Source organism: Hyperolius riggenbachi, chromosome 8 (genome assembly GCF_040937935.1).
Source record: "Hyperolius riggenbachi isolate aHypRig1 chromosome 8, aHypRig1.pri, whole genome shotgun sequence".
NCBI classification, from domain to species: domain Eukaryota; kingdom Metazoa; phylum Chordata; class Amphibia; order Anura; family Hyperoliidae; genus Hyperolius; species Hyperolius riggenbachi.
The window spans coordinates 271362770-271383977 of record NC_090653.1 but is presented as its reverse complement, the minus strand read 5'-3'; the positions used below and the strand labels follow the sequence as shown (position 1 = coordinate 271383977).

The 21208-nt window shown below is 46.5% G+C and overlaps 1 protein-coding gene across 1 annotated transcript in view; it reads right to left on the bottom strand.

Annotated features, from left to right (window-relative positions):
- Nucleotides 1–21208, bottom strand: part of AIF1L (allograft inflammatory factor 1 like) — a 101932-nt gene that overhangs the window by 45022 nt on the left and 35702 nt on the right. Inside the window, exon 3 of the mRNA XM_068248852.1 lies at nt 14246–14312. Within this exon, the coding sequence (XP_068104953.1) occupies nt 14246–14312 (67 nt within the window). The remainder of the gene's footprint in view (nt 1–14245; nt 14313–21208) is intronic.

The window sequence follows — 21208 nt, the reverse complement described above, 5'->3', positions numbered from 1 at the left end:
GGATGCTGGATAATTACCGGAGTACTGGGCAGGGGATGCTGGATAAGTACCGGAGTACTGGGCAGGGGATGCTGGATAAGTACCGGAGTACTGGGCAGGGGATGCTGGATAAGTACCGGAGTACTAAGCAGGAGATGCTGGATAAGTACCGGAGTACTGGGCAGGGGATGCTGGATAAGTACCGGAGTACTGGGCAGGGGATGCTGGATAAGTACCGGAGTACTGGGCAGGGGATGCTGGATAAGTACCGGAGTACTAAGCAGGAGATGCTGGATAAGTACCGGAGTACTGGGCAGGGGATGCTGGATAAGTACCGGAGTACTGGGCAGGGGATGCTGGATAAGTACCGGAGTACTGGGCAGGGGATGCTGGATAAGTACCGGAGTACTGGGCAGGGGATGCTGGATAAGTACCGGAGTACTGGGCAGGGGATGCTGGATAAGTACCGGAGTAATGGGTAGGGGATGCTGGATAAGTACCGGAGTACTGGGCAGGGGATGCAGGATAAGTACCGGAGTACTGGGCAGGGGATGCTAGATAAGTACCGGTGTACTGGGCAGGGGATGCTGGATAAGTACCGGTGTACTGGGTAGGGGATGCTGGATAAGTACCGGAGTACTGGGCAGGGGATGCTGGATAAGTACCTGAGTACTGGGCAGGGGATGCTGGATAAGTACCGGAGTACTGGGCAGGGGATGCTGGATAAGTACCGGAGTACTGGGCAGGGGATGCTGGATAAGTACCGGTGTACTGGGCAGGGGATGCTGGATAAGTACCGGTGTACTGGGTAGGGGATGCTGGATAAGTACCGGAGTACTGGGCAGGGGATGCTGGATAAGTACCGGAGTACTGGGCAGGGGATGCTGGATAAGTACCGGAGTACTGGGCAGGGGATGCTGGATAAGTACCGGAGTACTGGGCAGGGGATGCTGGATAATTACCGGAGTACTGGGCAGGGGATGCTGGATAATTACCGGAGTACTGGGCAGGGGATGCTGGATAAGTACCGGAGTACTGGGCAGGGGATGCTGGATAAGTACCAGAGTACTGGGCAGGAGATGCTGGATAAGTACCGGAGTACTGGGCAGGGGATGCTGGATAAGTACCGGAGTACTGGGCAGGGGATGCTGGATAAGTACCGGTGTACTGGGCAGGGGATGCTGGATAAGTACCGGTGTACTGGGCAGGGGATGCTGGATAAGTACCGGTGTACTGGGTAGGGGATGCTGGATAAGTACCGGAGTACTGGGCAGGGGATGCTGGATAAGTACCTGAGTACTGGGCAGGGGATGCTGGATAAGTACCGGAGTACTGGGCAGGGGATGCTGGATAAGTACCGGAGTACTAAGCAGGAGATGCTGAATAAGTACCGGAGTACTGGGCAGGAGATGCTGGATAAGTACCGGAGTACTGGGCAGGGGATGCTGGATAAGTACCGGAGTACTGGGCAGGGGATGCTGGATAAGTACCGGTGTACTGGGTAGGGGATGCTGGATAAGTACCGGAGTACTGGGCAGGGGATGCTGGATAAGTACCGGGGAACTGGGCAGGGGATGCTGGATAAGTACCGGAGTACTGGGCAGGGGATGCTGGATAATTACCGGAGTACTGGGCAGGGGATGCTGGATAAGTACCGGAGTACTGGGCAGGGGATGCTGGATAAGTACCGGAGTACTGGGGAGGGGATGCTGGATAAGTACCGGAGTACTGGGCAGGGGATGCTGGATAAGTACCGGAGTACTGGGCAGGGGATGCTGGATAATTACCGGAGTACTGGGCAGGGGATGCTGGATAAGTACCGGAGTACTGGGCAGGGGATGCTGGATAAGTACCGGAGTACTAAGCAGGAGATGCTGAATAAGTACCGGAGTACTGGGCAGGAGATGCTGGATAAGTACCGGAGTACTGGGCAGGGGATGCTGGATAAGTACCGGAGTACTGGGCAGGGGATGCTGGATAAGTACCGGAGTACTGGGCAGGGGATGCTGGATAAGTACCGGAGTACTGGGCAGGGGATGCTGGATAAGTACCGGAGTACTGGGCAGGGGATGCTGGATAAGTACCGGAGTACTGGGCAGGGGATGCTGGATAAGTACCGGAGTACTGGGCAGGAGATGCTGGATAAGTACCGGAGTACTGGGCAGGGGATGCTGGATAAGTACCGGGGAACTGGGCAGGGGATGCTGGATAAGTACCGGAGTACTGGGCAGGGGATGCTGGATAAGTACCGGAGTACTGGGCAGGGGATGCTGGATAAGTACCGGAGTACTGGGCAGGGGATGCTGGATAAGTACCGGAGTACTGGGCAGGGGATGCTGGATAAGTACCAGAGTACTGGGCAGGGGATGCTGGATAAGTACCGGAGTACTGGGCAGGGGATGCTGGATAAGTACCGGAGTACTGGAATGTGCAGCTTGGAAGAGACAGCCTGGAGGGGACAGACTGGGCTGTACTGACAGAGCCGTACTGACGGGCTGTACTGAAGGGGATGTGCTGATGAGGACCAGACTGGCAGACAGGTAGTGACAGGGTAGACAAGTAAATGATGGGATTGGCAGGCTTGACAAGGGACACATAGGCAGACTAACTGGCAGGACGAACGTACTGGTAAGGAACAGGCAGGTCAAACAGAGATTGACAGCCAGGACAAACAGGCAGGGAACAAGACACAGGTTAGAGATGGCGTGGAAGCACGCTGCGGCTGTGTGGAGATGCAACAGAGCTGGAATGGCAGCAGGTCAGGGTGGGGCAGCGCTGCAGCCAGACCCCCCTCCACCGCTGAGACTGCTCCGGCCTGGCACAATAAGGATGCCGATCCCAGAAGTCTACCGGGTTGGCCTCCCCCTGCTAGTGAGGAGTCGCCGCTGGAACAGCTGGAGCAGTACGTTGTAGCATTACACTTGTGTTGACTGTTGATTAGCTATTGGTCAGTAGGTTGGCAGTGTATGGAAAGGACCATACACATGTATCGCTATAAGTTCACATACCTCAGTTATCAACATCAGTCTGCCATGCACATACTTCTGAAGTGCTCCCAGCACTATCTTATTTCCTACCACACTACTATTACACTGTTTTAACAATGCTACAATTTTGGGAATGCCGGCAAACAGCTGCTAAATAAGTGCTGTTTCTTGTTATTCGGCAAGTAACGATCAGTTTGCAAAACACATGCAAATTAATGAACCATGAGAGTTGCGATTAAACCGCATAGCTATAACTCTGATAAATCCCCACTTCAGCCTCCAGAAACTATATACTGATTAGCCAAAACATTAGCCACCTGCCTAATAGGGTGTATGCCCCCCCCTCCTTCAGCTCTGATGTGCTGAGGTATGGACTCCATAAGACCTCTGGAGGTGTCCTGTGGTAACTGGTTCCAACTGGCACCAAGATGTCAGCAGCACATCATTTAAGGTCTGTAAGGTTGTGAGGTGGGGCCTCCATGGATCGGGCTTGTTTTTTCAGCACATCCATAGGCACAGACGCTACACTGAGTTGAGATCTGTGGAATTTGTGGGTCAAGGAAAAAATGATTCATCATCTTCTTCAACAGCTCTTTACTCCAGTTCTGATGCTCATATGAATATTGTATGTGCAAAAGGAGTCACCATGGACACTCTGACTGGTTGATGGCTAGGCAGCCCCATGTACAGCAAGTTAGGATGCATTGTGTTCTAACACCATTCTCTCACTGCCAACATTAACTGATTCCAATCAACAGTCAGATAGACTCCACTTAGACGCACAGCTTTGTCACTAATCACATCGGGGCCGCGCAGCGCCTCTTCCTGGATCAAGCGCGCGCAATGGCCGACTGAGCTCACCGTGCATGCGCAGTAGCACAAAACAATGCTATCATTTGTATGGAAAATGTTTCAGTTTGTAAAGGTGTTTGTGCAGGGGGGGGGGGGGGGGGGCGGTTAGGGTTAGGTGTCAAGTAAGGCTGACAGAAGCCTAAATAAAAGGGACTATAGAAAGCTGCAAGGAACGATACATAGAGGAATGGAGAAGTGACATAAAGAATTCCAAGAAACTCGCTGTCTACCAATCACTACAGAGGGAGTACACAATGGCTCCATATCTGGAGAGGCTACACCACCACAAAGACAGACAGACCCTGAGTCTGTACCGTCTGAGTGCCCACAGCCTGGAGATGGAGACAGGGCGGCACAAGCAGACATGGAAGCCCCGGGAGGAGAGACTGTGCAGACAATGTGAACAGGGGGTCTTGGAGGATGAGGCCCACTTCCTGCTACACTGCAGCAAATACGCACCTGTGAGGACCGCCCACTTCCAGGATTTTACCTCCACAGATGAGAAGAGGAAACAGAGGAAACTCTACATCCTACTGGGGGAGGAGGAAACAACCGTGCAAATAGCTGCCCGATATGTCACAGCCTGCCACCAACTGAGAGGAACATGATACCACATGGACTGTATACCCCCAATACCCTCCTATGGACTGTATATCCCAATCCCCCATACTGTCCCTTACATCCTCCACACACCTATGGACTATATACCCCAACCCCCTATACCCTTCCCTTATCCCCACAAACCCCCCTCCCATGTTAAAGAGAACCCGAGGTGGGTTTGAAGAATATCTGCATACAGAGGCTGGATCTGCCTATACAGCCCAGCCTCTGTTGCTATCCCAAACCCCACTAAGGTCCCCCTGCACTCTGCAATCCCTCCATAAATCCCAGCCACGCTGCTGACAAACAGCTTGTCAGAGCTTGCTGTGTTTACATCTGTAGTGTCAGTCTCAGCTGCTCCCCCGCCTCCTGCATAGCTCCGGTCCCTGCCCCCGTCCCTTCCCTCCAATCAGCAGGGAGGGAAGGGATGCAGGAGGGGACTGGAGTTCTGCAGGAGGCGGGGAGAGCAGCAGACTGACACTATAGAGATAAACACAGCCAGCTCTGACAAGCTGTTTGTCAGCAGCGTGGCTGTGATTTATGGAGGGATTGCAGAGTGCAGGGGGACCTTAGGGGGGTTTAAGATAGCAACAGATGCTGGGCTGTATAGGCAGATCCAGCCTCTGTATGCAGATAATATTCTTCAAATCCACCTCGGGTTCTCTTTAATACTTTGTTTTGCTTTGGCAATGCTAAATGTATTTGGTCCTGACAATAAAGCTTTTTTGGATTTGGATTTGGAAAGGGTGTTTGTGCAGGGGGGGGGGGGGAGCAGTTAGAGTTAGGTATCAAGAAAGGGTGTTTGTGGGGGCGGGGGCAGTTAGAGTTAGGTGTCAAGAAAGGATGTTTGGGGGGGGGGGCAGTTAGAGTTAGGTGTCAAGAAAGGGTGTTTGAGGGGGGGGGGCAGTTAGAGTTAGGTGTCAAGAAAGGGTGTTTGCGGGGGGGGGGGGGGAGGGAGGCAGTTAGAGTTAGGTGTCAAGAAAGGGTGTTTGTGCAAGGGGTGGGGGGCAGTTAGAGTTGGGTATCAAGAAAGGGTGTTGGGGAAGGGGGGGGGGGCAGTTGGAGTTAGGTGTCAAGAAAGGGCATTTGTGCAGGGGGGGGGGGGCAGTTAGAGTTAGGTGTCAAGAAAGGGTATTTGTGCAGGGGGAGGGCAGTTAGGTGTCAAGAAAGAAAGGGTGTTTGTGGGGGGGGGCAGTTTGAGTTAGGTGTCAAGAAAGGTTGTTTGTGCAAAGGGGGGGGGGGGGCAGTTAGAGTTAGGTGTCAAGAAAGGGTGTTTGTGCAAAGGGGGGGGGGGGCAGTTAGGTGCCAAGAAAGGGTGTTTGTGGGGGGGGGGGCAGTTAGAGTTAGGTGTCAAGAAAGGTTGTTTGTGCAAAGGGGGGGGGGCAGTTAGAGTTAGGTGTCAAGAAAGGGTGTTTGGGGGGGGGGGGGGCAGTTAGAGTTAGGTGTCAAGAAAGGGTGTTTGCGGGGGGGGGGGGGGAGGAGGCAGTTAGAGTTAGGTGTCAAAGGGTGTTTGTGTGTGTGTGTGTGTGTGTGGGGGGGGGGGGGTGGTCCTTTAGACAGAGTCACCAGGAAAGTTGTTGGTGCTACAGGAAAAGACACAATTAGGGTCAGGTGTCAGGAACGCCTTTTTCATGCATGCATGTCCTTGAACCACTTTTGGTTGGTTTTGGCCCGTCATTCGCTGCACATGTAAGTTTTTTTAATTGTTTTAATGATGTGGAAAATCAGTGTGCTTATATCACATTCCACTCCTGTATCCTATGCATACCTGATAACAGGTTTATCTATTCATCTTTTGCAGGGTTTGTTTTGATTGAAGCATGGTGGGCAGTTTGTACATCTTCACTAATTACCAGCACTGCTGTCAGTTATTTTGTCATCTTTTGCCAGTTGACGTTCTGTAAATTGACATGTTATTTGTCTCCAGGCCTGGTTTGACAAATGCATCCTGGTGGATGAATAAGGCCCCGTTCCAGAGACTAATGATTCCTAGGCCTGAGCAGGCAGTGTGTAGAACTTGCTGCTCTCTGCTTGTACACTCCTTCATTAATTATTGTCAAATGAATCACTTTTAGAGTTCCTGATCAGGAGCCCAGACACAAAAGGCTAAACCTTATTAAAAGCCAACAGATTTCTAAAAGGGGATTACAAAAACATAAGCCTTGTACACACGCCAGAGAGTTCTCGGCCGAGAAGGCCAACCAAGGCGCCTCTCCCAAGCATCTAGCGTGTGTAAGGTGGTCTTGATACATCGCCAAGCAATCTGGGGTGCTGGTTCATGTCAGCTGAGTCCATTGTCCTACTCCTTACAACTCCCGCCTGAAGCCATTTAATTGTGGGCCGCGGGTAGTCCTTCCTCCCATCTTAATAGCAAAAGAACATGTCCCTGGCCTGTACCCAAGAAAACGTCTGTACAGCACACAGCACCAAACTGCAGGACAGCCAGGCAACTGGTATTGTTTAAAAGGAAATAAATATGGCATCCATTCTTCTAATCTCAGTTGTCTTTTAACAAGACACTGAAGCAAAAAAAAATATATGATATAATGAATTGTATGTGTAGTATAGATAATTACTAGAACATTAGTAGCAAAGAAAATATTCTCATAATTTTATTTTCAGTTATATCGTTTTTTTTTTATAACATTGCATCATTCTCTAATATTTGCAATTTACACACTACTCAGCATTAAATGATTTTACAGAGCAGGCTAGTGAACTTTTGAACCCTTCTCTGTAGAGAAAAAGAAAATACAAACAGTGCCAGGCAGTTGAGATAACAAGCTTCAGAAGACAGAGCTCTCTGCGACTTTGAAAGTCATGGAGCTCAATAGCTATTTTGCATCGATAACAACTGGAGTTTCTTAACTTTTCCTGTACTGGAAACAATATTAGACTTATGTCTCTGCTCCTAATGTTTTATTTCTTAGCTGTACTACACATACAAATCATATCATCATTTTTTTTTTTCGCTTCAGTGTCTCTTCATTGAGAAAGAAGAGAAATGAAGATGGCTGCACTTGTTATAGTGGAGGACAGGAGGATCTTATGGTTCCTGCATTTGTTATCGCAGGATAGGGGTGATGGCCTCACTGTTTATGGTCCAAAGCGTACATCATACTGACTGTACTTGTTTTATGGCCACTGAGCTGACAGACTGTCTTCCTACCAACAGGAGTCACCAAAGGGGGTGGGAGTGGAAAGCTGTAGGCCCCATCAACAATTTCTTGGGAGGAGGCCTAAGATTTGCAGTTTTGCCTCTGAGACCACCCATCCACCAACTAGGGGCATAACTAGAAGGGAATCGCAGGGGGCCTAGAGCTGTGCAGGGCTCCAACTACTAACTTTCCCTTCCTCAGATACAGGGGTCTGTACTTTAGATCAGGTGTTTTTGTGGCTACGTTTGTTATGGGTGTGAAGATCCTGATGGCCACAGTTGTTTTATGACCCTTGTGCGATGGGCCATAAGGCTGTGAAGGACACCAAGGGGAGGGGCAAGGGAAGGGGTGTGAACATGAGAGGGCCTGATGAATTATAGTTATGCCACTGCTACCGGCACCGCCTCTCTGACTTGTGGGCAGGATAGTGTACTGGTTAAGGGCTCTGCCTCTGACGCAGGAGACCAGGGTACAAATCTCAGATCTTCCTGTTCAGTTAGTCAGCACCTATTCAGTAAGGGGCCCTTTGGCTAGACTCCCTAAGACTGCTATTGCCTACTGAGCGCACCCTAGTGGAGAGTCTGCTAGGAGAAAAGCGCCATATAAATGTTGTATGTCTTGTCTTGTCTATACACTGGTTGTATACCAGCAAATGTGTTCCTGTTCCGGGATGAAAATCAGAATTCATAACGTTCTCCATCCACAAAGCTGTTAATCATCTGGCCAGCTCATCTTTCAAAGAGAAGCCAGCTGAGGTTATTAGGCAGATGTGCAGCTGAGACAACACTTGCATTGTGGCGGACGGCAGCCCAGAGTCTCCACATCTCAAGTGGAAGCTGGAGAGAGATGTGCTGTCACTGCTGTGACACCGGCCTGTCCTCTGCACAGCCCAGAGCAGCTGAGAGTTCCTCTGCTGCTGGAATGCTGGGATCGCACAATGAGGCCTCTGTGGGACCGGCCCGAGGAAGTCTTGGAGCTGACAAATGGAAGTGGGTGGGAGGAGGCAGCGCTGCTGAAGGCCTCCAGTGTGTGACAGCGCATAGCTCTCCACCTACAGTCAAAATGTTAACAGAGAGCCCAATGCACAACACTAATCCTATGATGTGCGGGGGAAATAAAACACAGCTATTATCTGCCTCAGAGTCTGATGAACAGGATTAGGCAGGTTTTTTTCCCCAATGTCCTTTGGATGCAGCTCGTGTTAATGTGGCTATCTGTGGGGATTCTGCGTTAAAGGGAAACTACACTTTTAACCCTGTTTTAACAATAATACACCCTTCTTTCACTTAACAAAAATGTTCTTAAAGAGGAACCCCAGTGAAAATAATGTAATAAAAAAGTGCTTCATTTTTACAATAATTATGTATAAATGATTTAGTCAGTGTTTGCCCATTGTGAAATCTTTTAAATCCCTGATTTACATTCTGACATTTATTACATGGTGACATTTTTACTGTTGGCAGGTGATGTAGCTGCTGCATGCTTTTTTGGCAGTTGGAAACAGCTGTAAACAGCTATTTCCCACAATGCAGCAAGGTTCACAGACAGGAAACTGTCAGTACGTACGTACTCAAGAGTTTCTTGTGGGAGGGGGGATTAAAGGGGGGGGGGGGATAAATTTCTCATGTAAAAGGGGGTATCAGCTACTGATTGGGATAAAGTTCAATTCTTGGTTGAAGTTTCTCTTTAAACCTAACTGTGTTTATAGGAATACAGAAGTGAAAATTAACTAATGAGATAAACTAATATATCCTTTTACTCCTAAAAAATTACCTTTTTGTTTTAGATATCCCACAGTTTTATTTTATGTTTACATCTACTTTTTAAGTTTTCTTTGTTTCTTTGTGTCTCTGCTCAATGACACAGTCTTTGAGGTATGCCAGATCTAAAATATATGAATTATTGACCGTTTTATCTTTCCCTGCTCTCAGAAGCTGTTTTCTGCCAGGAAAAAACTGTATGGCTGTAACAATCCTTATCAAACTATAGTCTTGACTGGGTCCCAACTGGAGAGAAACTGTTACTTGCATATCTTAACTTTTTCATGCAGAAAAAGAAGAAAAGGAACTTAGCCTAGTTATTTGTATGCTTGGCGCTGTACATTCTCATGTCTATCTTACCATGTAAGACTTTACATCGGTCTTCTTTAAAGCGACTTGAGCACCTCTTATGTAAAGATATTTAGCATGAACCTCCCCCTAAGGGAGGTATGTAAATTATGTGTGCTTTGTGAAGGGCAGAATTGATTAGCAGGCTGCTCTGCAGTCCCCATCTATATGAAAGCAGCTGTCTTAAAGCTGTTGATGCTGCAATGACACAGTTCAAAGGGTTCTCGGTATCCAGCGCGTCCCCAGCCACTAGTGCATGTTGGGAGATATAGCATTTCTGGCTGCTAGTTCATGCCAGGAGATTTCAAGATAACTACATCTCCCAGCATGCATTCGTGACTGAGGACACCACATCTCCCAACAAGCACCAGCTATGGAGCAACCTCTGTAGGTAAATTAAATCAGTGCTGCCCTCCACAAAGCACACATCATTCTGTTTGAAATATATTTACATAAAAGATGCTCAGGTCACTTTAAGCTGGATAGAGTACTGGTTAAGAGGAACTTCGGCCTAAACAAACATACTGTTATTAAGTTACATTAGTTATGTTAATTAAAATAGATAGGTAATATAATCTCTTACCCACCCTGTGGCAAATGTTTGTGATTTCATGGGGGCAGCCATCTTTTTAGTTGAACGGAGGTGACAGGGAGCATGAGACACTGTTCCAACTGTCCTGTGGCCTGATCACCCCTCCCAGTTGCTAGACAATGAGAACAAAAACATCAAAAATCCCATCATGCTTTGCAAAGCATCGGGGGGAAAAGCCTGGACAGTTTTCTTTGATGAGGTGGAGCTTAGCTTCTGTGCAGCTAAAAATTAGACTTCGGTGAGAAAAACAAAGTTCTGATGCTGTGAAACCATTAAAGAAGCACCAAGCCTTTTCAGTGCTGCTAAGTAAGGGGACATAAAACTTGGAAAAGGACTTAGGAGTACTCATTGACAAAAATTTAAATAATCATACTCAATGCCAAGCAGCTGCAGCTAAAGCTAACAAAATTTTAGGATGCATTAAAAGGGAAATAAAAACTCAAGATGCTAGCATAATATTGCCCCTGTTTAACTCTCTAGTAAGGCCACATCTGGAATATGGAATTCAGTTCTGGGCACCACATTACAAAAAAGATATTGCAGTTTTAGAGCAGGTGCAGAGACGAGCAACAAAATTGATACGTGGGATGGAAGGTCTCACTTATCAAGAAAGGTTAGATAAACTGGGTTTATTTAGTCTAGAGAAAAGACGCCTTAGAGGGGATCTAATTAACATGTATAAATACATCAGAGGGCAATATAATACCTTGGCGGATGAACTTTTTGTCCCTAGGCCTTCTCAAAAGACTAGAGGACAGTATCTGCGCATGGAGGAAAAACGTTTTAGCCATTTATTTAGGAAAGGGTTCTTTACAGTAAGAGTGATTAAGATGTGGAATGCATTGCCACAGGAAGTCGTTATGGCAAACTCTATACCTGCATTTAAAGGGGGCTTAGATGCTTTCCTTGCGTTGAAAGACATCCATGGCTACAATTACTAGGTAATGCCTAATGATGTTGATCCAGGGATTTTATCTGATTGCCATCTGGAGTCAGGAAGGAATTTTTCCCTTTAGGGGCTAATTGGACCATGCCTTGTAAGGGTTTTTTCGCCTTCCTCTGGATCAACAGGGATATGTGAGGGAGCAGGCTGGTGTTGTACTTTATACTGGTTGAACTCGATGGACGTATGTCTTTTTTCAACCAAAATAACTATGTAACTATGTAAGTAGACTTTTACTCTGGAGGTTCACTTTAAGGGCTCTGCCTCTGACACATGAGATCTGGGCTCAAATCTCATCTCCTCCTGCTCAGTAAGCCAGCACCTATTCAGTAAGGAGACGTTGGGCTAGACTCCCCAACACTGCCACTGCCTGCTGAGTGCCCCCTAGTGGCACTTTGGTTCCGCCAGGAGAAAAGCACATTATAAATGTTACTTGTCTTGTCCAAAATGAAGCCTGATGTATAATGCAATGTACTTGCATTACTTATTTTACACCATTCAGAGAAACAGGCATGTTACCCCCAGTATGTACAGTACTGTATACTATACAGTATGTACAGTGTAAGCTGTTACACTGTGCTTATACTGTACTGATAGTAAACAAGCTGCAGTGTGTGATGAGCTCTGCTCGAATAATAGGTTTTGAAGCATGTTCTACTGCTTTCACAGGGATATTATTATTATTTCTAGCCATAAGGCCAATTTCAGATGCTAAATTGTGCCTCCCTGCTGCCCATTCACTTTCTACCATACAGCTTAGATGCAACCCTGAACACACAGCCGAAACCGCACGCAACCTCCTGATTATAAGGATATGAAAAAAAACATGCTGCCTTATAGAGCCATTTCTGCAATATCTGGTCATTTTAAAGAGAACCTTAGATAGGGCCTTATAAAAAATATATACGTACGTGGGGCGTCCACCAGCCCCCTTCGGCCTGATCGCTCCCTCGTCCTTCTCCTCCGCTTTATAGTTCTTCAGCAATTGGCCCTGGAAGGTCCTCTGGTCTATGGCCAACCTGCGCAGCCTCGTCCTTCTCCTCCGCTTTCTAGTTCTTCAGCAATTGGCCCTGGAAGGTCCTCTGGTCTATGGCCAACCTGCGCAGCCAGCCCGCGACAGGGGAGTGCACACGGCCAGACTGCGCCTGCACCGACTGGACAACTTACTGGGGCCAGTTGTGGATGAACCAGGTGGTGACTGAGGACAATGAGGGAGCGATCAGGCCGGAGGAGGATGGTGGAAGTCCCAAGTATGTATATTTTATTTTTAAGGCCCTTTCTCAGGTACACTTCAAGCATTTAATGTATACCTTTATCAAAAACATAATTACTAAGTGAAATGTGTGTACAGATCATGTGATGATGTTTCCTTTTTTGAGGTCTGTAGATATTTCATCTTTGAAATCTATCATGTGTGGTTGCAGGAAGTGTCTGTCTGCCTGTGAGTTCCTCAACATATGTGAGAATGGTTGTCTAGTGCTCCGGAATCTTTAGTTCCTCAGTGTATGTGAGAATGGTTGTCAATGTCTAGTTTTCTCTGCAATCTTTAGTTTGTTGGAAGTTCTGTTGTTTCCCCATTTGTTTAATTTGACTCCTTGACACCTAGAATAAGGAAGTATCACACTTCCTCCTCACCTTATGCAGAAGTCAAAATATAAAGTGAATAGCAAGTGCTTGTTCCACTTACTATATCTATCTGTACTGATTACAGTCGTTATTACACAGTTGTATAGGAATCTAATATTTGTACATGTTCATAGTTTAATGCTCATACCATAGTCCAAGGATTTTTTTGCATAAGTCAATTAAGTGGTGGTACCATATTATTTGGACCATAAGACGCACCGGACCATAAGATGCACCTAGGTTTTGAGGACAAAAATCAGGAAAAAAAATATAACGAAACCTAGGTGTGTCTATGGTGCAGGGGCGTCTTATGGACCTTTTGCCCCCCAAACGGTCTCTAAGCTACATTACACTAATCTCTGCTGAACCCTACCACTTACACTACACTACACACTAGACTAAACACTACACTAACCCCCTCCTGCTCTCCCAACTAAGCTACACTACACTAACAGCACCTAACAGATCTGCTCTCATCTGATCCTGCTGCCACACTCCTCCCACCTCCGGCTTGCCCAGGTGTCCCTTTTCTCCTCCGGCATGGGTGGCACCTCCTGGCATAGCTGTGCAAAGACTCCACCTGTCGCTCTACAGCTCCGGGTACCCCGTCCGCGTGGCCTCCGTCTCCTTCCATTGCGATCTCCCGCATAGCTGTGCATCACAGGGTGCCTGCCGCTGTACAGCTCCGGGTCCATGTAACATCTGTTATTTTCCCCGTATTGGTCCGGCGGGCGGCTATTGTAATACAAGAGGGACGGCTGGACAAGCCGGACGGAGAGAGGAGTGCAGCGCTGGATGGGTAAGAGTGGCTCCCTGCGCACCTTTTTTTTTTTTAACCTTCGGATCATAAGACTAACCCACTTTTCCCCCCAAGTATATATTGGAGAGTTTACTACAGAGCATCGGTCTCATGTTGCATTTTGCATCTATGTTTTAATGTTGCAGAGTGATATGGAATAAATATGAAATCCTATTAATTTTAAATTGAGAGTACAGATATTTACCCTGACATGTCATTTCTCTTAGTATTATGAACATGGGCCTAGAGCAGGGGTGCCCATTGAGTAGATGGTGATCTACTGGTAGATCGCAAAGGATTCCTGTGTAAATACCACACAGCCCGTCTGAGTGACGTATATGCTACACTAATATGAACCTTGCGGATACCCCGTCTGGCCCTAGGGGTCACCTTAGGGGAGAGAGGTGAAACGTCAATGTTTCTGCTTGCTGTCTAGTGTAAACAAGCTGCTGACAGGGGAGCAGCCAAGGCGAAGACAACTGTTTTGTGTCTGGAGCCAAATAAATATGCTACTTTGAGTTTACTGTGTTTGTTTCAAGGACAGGGTAACTTTAACCCCAGCCTTGTGCCAAACTAATCAAACTTATAATACCGGACTTACTTTTACAGGAGTCGAGTTTTTCCTCAATGTCATCTTCATCTTTGTATTTTTCATCCGTCAGAAACTCCTGCAGGAAAGAAAACATTGGTGAGAATTCTCTCTGAAGTTCCCCACTTTGCCATTCATCAACACAAACAAATACAGCTTGTTCAGTAAGGCGCTGCACAGAGCTCGGACCATTGTGCACTACAGGCAGCCTTAGGCCCCAGTCACATGACTGGCTAGGCGCTGTGTGGTTTTCCTGTCAAGAAACCATTGCTTGGCTGCTGGGATAGCGAGCGCCGTACTGCTCTAGGGGACCTCTGGGCAGAGCACACAAGGCCAGCGCTAGTAATATTTGTTTAGTATCGCAGTTACTGATTGCCCACAAACCATCTCAGGGGTGCAAACGCATCCAATGTGTATTTCTGCATTGCAGCATTTGTTCGGCCATTTCCTGTCAGTCTGTATTAAGTCTTTACTATGGCGGTTGCTTGGCGGTTCTGAACGCTGGGGCACAACGTGAAAAAAAAAATAAGCAATGGGCAGCAGCTGAGGTACTGCAGTGGAGGTTCATGGCAGCTGTCAAGGCATTCTGCTGTTTGAAAGAGGCCGTACACTGTTAAAGGGGAAACAAGTTCTCAAAATCAGATTTTTCAAAATTCCATTTACAAGTGTTGCGGCAATAAACGGCAGCTTAAAGGAATCCTGAAGTGAGGATGTTTGATGCAGATGTCCCAGAGAAATTCCATTTGGAAGAGCCAGTCACATGACCCAGAGATCTGTGCACACAGACAGAGCTGCCAGCAGAGTGGGAGTCTCTTTCCCAGCACAGAGCAATCATCTGACCATGCCCAGCTCCTCCCTCTCCTGCTGATAGAGAGATTAACTCTCCATGGCCAGTACTGCAGCAACAATTCTGCAGAATTCCACTCTGCCCACTGTATAATTAAGAATTTAAAGAGAACCTGAGGTGGATCTTCGGGGAGCAGATGGGACACAGAGGCATGTCCTCTGCCTAATGACATGGCTCTGTGTCCCCCAACCACCGCTCTCTGAGGGTGGGCAGAAAAGAGGGGGGTGGGGGGGGTGAATCACTTGTGTGCTGAGTTGTGTGGCCCTGCAGTGGCCTAATTAGTAAAAAATGGTCAGGTCACTGGGGGGGGGGGGGGGGTTTAAGCCCGTGGTCCTTACGTGGTTAAATGGTTACTGTCCCTTACACTCTGACTCGCATTAAAGAAGAAGCCAGCTGGAATGCGATTGGTCAGAAAAGCCTAACATCCTCCCAGAAAAGTATACATTAATTCTGAGTGCTGGGTGAGTATTAATAAAACAAGCCCTCGTAATGCTCCGCCGTGTCTCCTCTATAGTTTATGTTCTTTGAAGCGTCTTCCTCTGAGAACAGCTCTTTAATCAGGAGCGAAAATTAAATAAATAAAACAACAAAGGAGGCGCTTTAATCCCGCCGTAAAGGAAATGTGACATTTATTGCTGCTTTTTCTCTGCGGTTTGCCGATCCGAGGGGGCCACAGAGGCTCGCGTTGTGTATAGTGTTTAAAGAGGACCTAACCTGAGAATTCAGAGGAAGCACCAATTAAAGAGACACTGAAGCGAAAAAAAAATGATGATATAATGATTTGTATGTGTAGTACAGCTAAGAAATAAAACATTAGGAGCAGAGACATACGGTAAGTCTAATATTGTTTCAGGAAGAGTTAAAACGCTCCAGTTATCTATGCAAAAGAGCCAATGAGCTCCACGACTTTCAAAGTCGCAGAGAGCTCTGTCTTCTGAAGCTTGTTATCTCAACTGTCAGTCGTATTTTCTTTTTCTCTGCAGAGAAGGGTTCAAAAGTTCACTAGCCTGCTCTGTAAAATCATTTAGAATGCTGAGTAGTGTGTAAACTGCAAATATTAGAGAATCATGCAATTTTATAAAAAAAAACCCTATATAATTGAAAATAAGCTAGGCGGTTCAGGATCGTTTAGTGTTTCACGTCTACAATGCTGTCTTCCTTGGCGGATTGACCCTGGCCTCTTAACCAAACACCCCTTCCCTAAATACTGCCTAAACTGACCCTCCCCCTTAAAGGAGAACTCCACAGAGCATGAAGACAAAACATCCTCTATGTTATTATAGTTATACAGTTCATTCTCAAACAAGTTGTTTTCAGCCATGCTTATCACCTGTTTTCAAGGAAACAAGAACTTTAGCGAAAAGGGGTAAAAATAAATCAATACATTGCAAAGTGAGAAGTTAAAAATTAGCAGAGAGATCAATAAATTATTGATATTTATCATGTAATTTGTTCATATTGTTTGATCCACAATGAGCCTTCACATCATTATCTTGAAGGACCACTATCGCAAAAAAAAAGTAGGCAGTTAAAATCTGACAGAACTGACAGGTTTTGGACCACTCCGTCTCCTCATGGGGGATTCTCAGGGTTTTTTTTGTTTTTAACAGCACATCCTAAACAGCAGTTTAACCTCCCTGGCGGTCTATTAGAAACCGCCAGGGGGCAGCATACACTATTTTTTTTTTTAAATCATGTACAGCGGCATCCCCCCGCCCGCTTCGATCGCCTCCGGCGATCTTTGATCAGGAAATCCCGTTCAAAGAAGCCATTCTCCCGCTGTGCACAGCTCACCGCTAAGTGCACATGTAGCGGCGGCTCAGAGGGTTTCTCTCCCGGCTGCTCACTCTCTGGTGAGAGTAGGCAAAGATGTCTTGTGTGAAAGGGGGTATCAGCTACTGACTGGGATAAAGGTTCAATCCTTGGTCACTGCAAACACTCTTAGATAAGCCCTTGTTGGATATGCTTTTTTTTATAAGGGGGGGGGGGGGGGGTTCACGTTAATAAAATGCCTTTTAAGCCACCAGCGACCAAGAAAACGCTCAGGTTAATTTTGACAGTACTTTTTCACCTACTTACTGCTACTTTTTCAAGTGCAGACTGCTAAAAAGTTGATTTAAACAGAAGATAAAAAATTATCTACTAGGAGAAAATTTTGGAGGAAACGTGAATTGAATAAGGTCCTGGGAGCTCTTCTGAAGGATAGTCATTGACAAGATGATAAGGCCCTGCTGAGCTGTCTCTGCAGTGCTGGCCACAAAGTGTCAATCTCTCAGCGGCAGAGGGCGGAGATAGGCAAGGGCAGGTAATGGGAAGGGAGTCCTGTTCACTAGCTGGATAACGCCCACTTTCCTGCCAGCTGCTTTGAGGGACAGTTAGTGACAATATGATAAGAAGACCCTGCTGAGCTGTCACTGCAGTCCTGGCCACAAAGTGTCAAGGTCAGGTAAGGTCAGGTAATGGGAAGTGAGTCCTGTTCACTAGCTGTGGAACGCTCACTTTCCTACGAACTGCCTGTTTTCTGAAAGTGATCCCTGGGTCATGTGACATTTACAAAAGGCATTTTTCAGCATGAAATATGAAGATCATGTGATTAACAATAAGAAATCTGCACGGGTGGCCGAAACCTTTGTGTGAACTGCAAATTATAATTCAAGGATAAAAGGTGTTTAAAAATAGACTGTAAAAACGAACATTCCTCGGTGGACACTTTTATTTAATGCGTTTTGGATCTCTTCTGGAAAGACGGATATGAAGACTGTAAAGTTGACATGGGCATCTCTTTATTGCCAGCTCAGTTGGCGCTAACCGTTCTCCTCAGAGGAACATTACTTGAAAGGGTTTTCTTCGTTGTCTTGCATTCTCATCCTCTGTCTGCATATATTACAGACACAGCAGTCTCTCTGTCACTGACACTGCCCAGCGCATTGTGTCCTCCAGCTATTCTGGAATCTCTTTCTTCATCCCTCGCAGATTCTGGAGGGGGGTCTGCGCCGAGGTTGTGGGAATGCCAGGATGTCCTTAGATCCGTGCTCAAACTTGCCAAAACGTCTCTCTCCTCTCCCGGTCTCCCACCAATTGCTGACAGCTATTAGCCACAGGGGCTTCCATGTTCCAGCCACGGGAGAACTTGCTCCGAGTGCGGAGAACAAGGCCGAGACGCCACTCACCCATAGCAACCAATCATTACTCAGCCGCATCCGGGGAAATATGAATTCCAATGGATTTCTGGAGAGTAACTGTTCTTGTCTTGTTCTTCACCTTTCTAAAAAGTTTGTTGGTGAACTGAAGAGCACACAAATAAATGTAAAGCTAAATACATGTTTAATGTGGCTCTGTAAATAGTATGAGCTATAGGCCTGCTAAACACCAGCGGTTCTGGATGAAAGCCTGGCTTTAGGAGCCTAAAGAGATGATTTGCATATTCAGGAGTGATGCATCATGGGAAACCACAGTCGCTCACTTACAATTGAATTATTGCAAATACCTTCTGTTTTAGGAAGGCACATTATACTCAGTGCTGCTTTTTAGTAGGATGGCTTTTTGGCCTCTTTTAGCACCATATACTTTCTCAGTTGTTCTGGGTCACCGTGAGATTTCTGGGTATTCTGTAGATAAATGTAAACATGTTACGAAGAAGGCTCAGGACAGGACCTGTCGACTACAGGTGGTTGGCCTGGACTTTCCCAGGGCTTGGAGTCTAAGTGGCCATGAGTCTTCTTCACCAGACCATTCCGCAAGGCAGTAAAACATTCAACCTACTTTGGACATTTTTTAAATATTAAAAAAAAACGTGGGATACTTAAAAAGTCATTTTTTTAGGATTAGGGGGACAAATATAAGTGTTTATCTCATCAGTTTTGTTGTCACCTCGGGTTACTTTAAATTGGCGAGAGGTGGAGGGGTGCCGCAATCCACAACTGAGTGTGACAAAACGGGAGGACTGATACTGTGTGTAAACAGTCCCATTCTGTTTACAACATTTCTAAAAAAAAAAGAAAAGATGCCTTTTTTGGCAGATAATAATACTTGTCTGAAATCCTGCTGCGTAAAAAACCTACAGAACACGGCTTTCTATTCAGAGATCAGGTCCTCTGCAAGATCTCGCTTTTTCAGTTTAGTGTTCCTTTAATTCATCATGACAAGGCTGCTTGATAGCAAGATTTCTGAAATACGTTATAAATAGCGCCTGTCCCGGCGTTTTCCCTTATAAGTGGAAGATTGGCAACGGTCTGGGCCTTTTTAGATTACCGGATTGTTTGGTTATCCAATCCACCAGGCAGATAGAGTCCGGCTAGAGATAAAGCTAATATTCCATCTCAGTAGCGCGGATATGAATTAAGATTGCGGGGTGATAAACGATGGCACATTTAATATGTCTGGTCAGTAAGAGGATAACCTCGGGCCTACAGCTTGAGATAAGCCACAGATGGGAGATCCTTGTGACCCTATAAAGCAGACAGACATGACTCCCTCATACTGATCTCCCCTCGCTCCCCCAGCTATCATATTCTCCATATAAGGACCCCCGCCGCCTGTGCCCCTCTGGGATTCAACTCCTTGCTTTCAGCTGGTATGCCAAATATGCAGGCCTTCAGCAGCCTTGTCTGACTGTATTACAAAGCAGCACCCCCTCCTCTCTGCAAGATAAATGATCCAGTGGAGGATGCAGTTGCTACAGGCATAGGTATACAGGTGGTGATTAGCCTAGAAAAATGTTTTTTTGTTCTGATAAAATGACAGCATATTTCTGATGGGAATATTTTTAAACATGGTGATCGGCTTAAAGGAGTTTGGAGGTGAACTGAACCTATGCTTTTTTACTTACCTGGAGCTTCTTCTAGTCCGAGAGAAGTTTCTGTGTCCCTCGCCGTCGCTGCGATCTACTCCAGCGTCCCGCTGTCGGGCTGTAATTGACCGGATTCTGCCGGGGTGGGGGGCGCACACACCGCCTGCGATCATGCTCACGTTGCCAGGAGTGTTGTGCGCATGCGCAGTACTACTGAACATACACCACCGTGCATGCGCAGAAGCTGCCGACCCGATGGCTGACTACTGTGAAGGGATTTCTCTTAACCATAAGAATGATTTTGCGGTCATCCACCATTGTTGTGTTCCGTGGACGCCCAGGTATTTTTGTGTCACTGAGTTCACCAGTGCTTGCTTTCTTTCTCAGGGCTGTAGATTTTGCCACTCGTAACATTATAGCAATTTCTCAGATGAGGTTTTTTTTCTGTTTTCACAGCTCAAGGATGGCGTCTTTCACCGGCATGGAGAGCTCCTTTGGCCGCATGTCCGTTCACAGCAAAATCTTCCACATGCAAGCACCACACCTCAAATCAACTCCGGCATTTTAGCTTCTTATTTCATAATGATAACGACGAAATTGCCCACACCTGCCCATGAAATAGCCTTTGAGTCAATTGTCCAATTATTTTTGAGCCCCTGAAATGAAGGGATGCTTTAGTTGCCTCACATTTTATGCAATCGTTTTTTTTTTCACCCCCACTGGATTAAAGCTGAAAGTCTGCACTTCAACTGCATCTGAGTTGATTCATTTAAAATTCATTGTGGTAATGTACAGAACCAAAATTAGAAAAAGTTGTCTCTGTCCAAATATTTATGGAACGGACAGTATATACCTGCAATGAAACTGCTTACCGCGGCTGCTGATAGGATATGACATGTAGAAGCTTATAAGAAAGATTTCCCACTAACTGGGTTAATGTTTACATGTGCTAAACGGGGGCACCTATAACTGCGGTGGAGAAATTTGCAGCGGACTTACACTATGAGGGTCACTGATCGCAGACAGCACAACATGCTGCACAGCTCAGCACTGCGAACAACACCTTCTTCATACATGCAATCATTACAGCAAAGTCATCGTTACATAATGAGACAGCCCAGTACAAAGCCCTATCACAGCAGTTACCAATGTTAGGGATCTTCATCAGGGTGATGCTAATCTTAAAAAAATCATCCCAATTATAAAGGGTCACCCATCTCCTGTCATTGCCACTAATCAGATTATTATCATTAATAAGTGATCACTGCCATAGCATAGTCATAAAATGATGTTCAGTGTGATTGGCTCTTAACCACTTCACCCCAAAGGGGTTTTTACC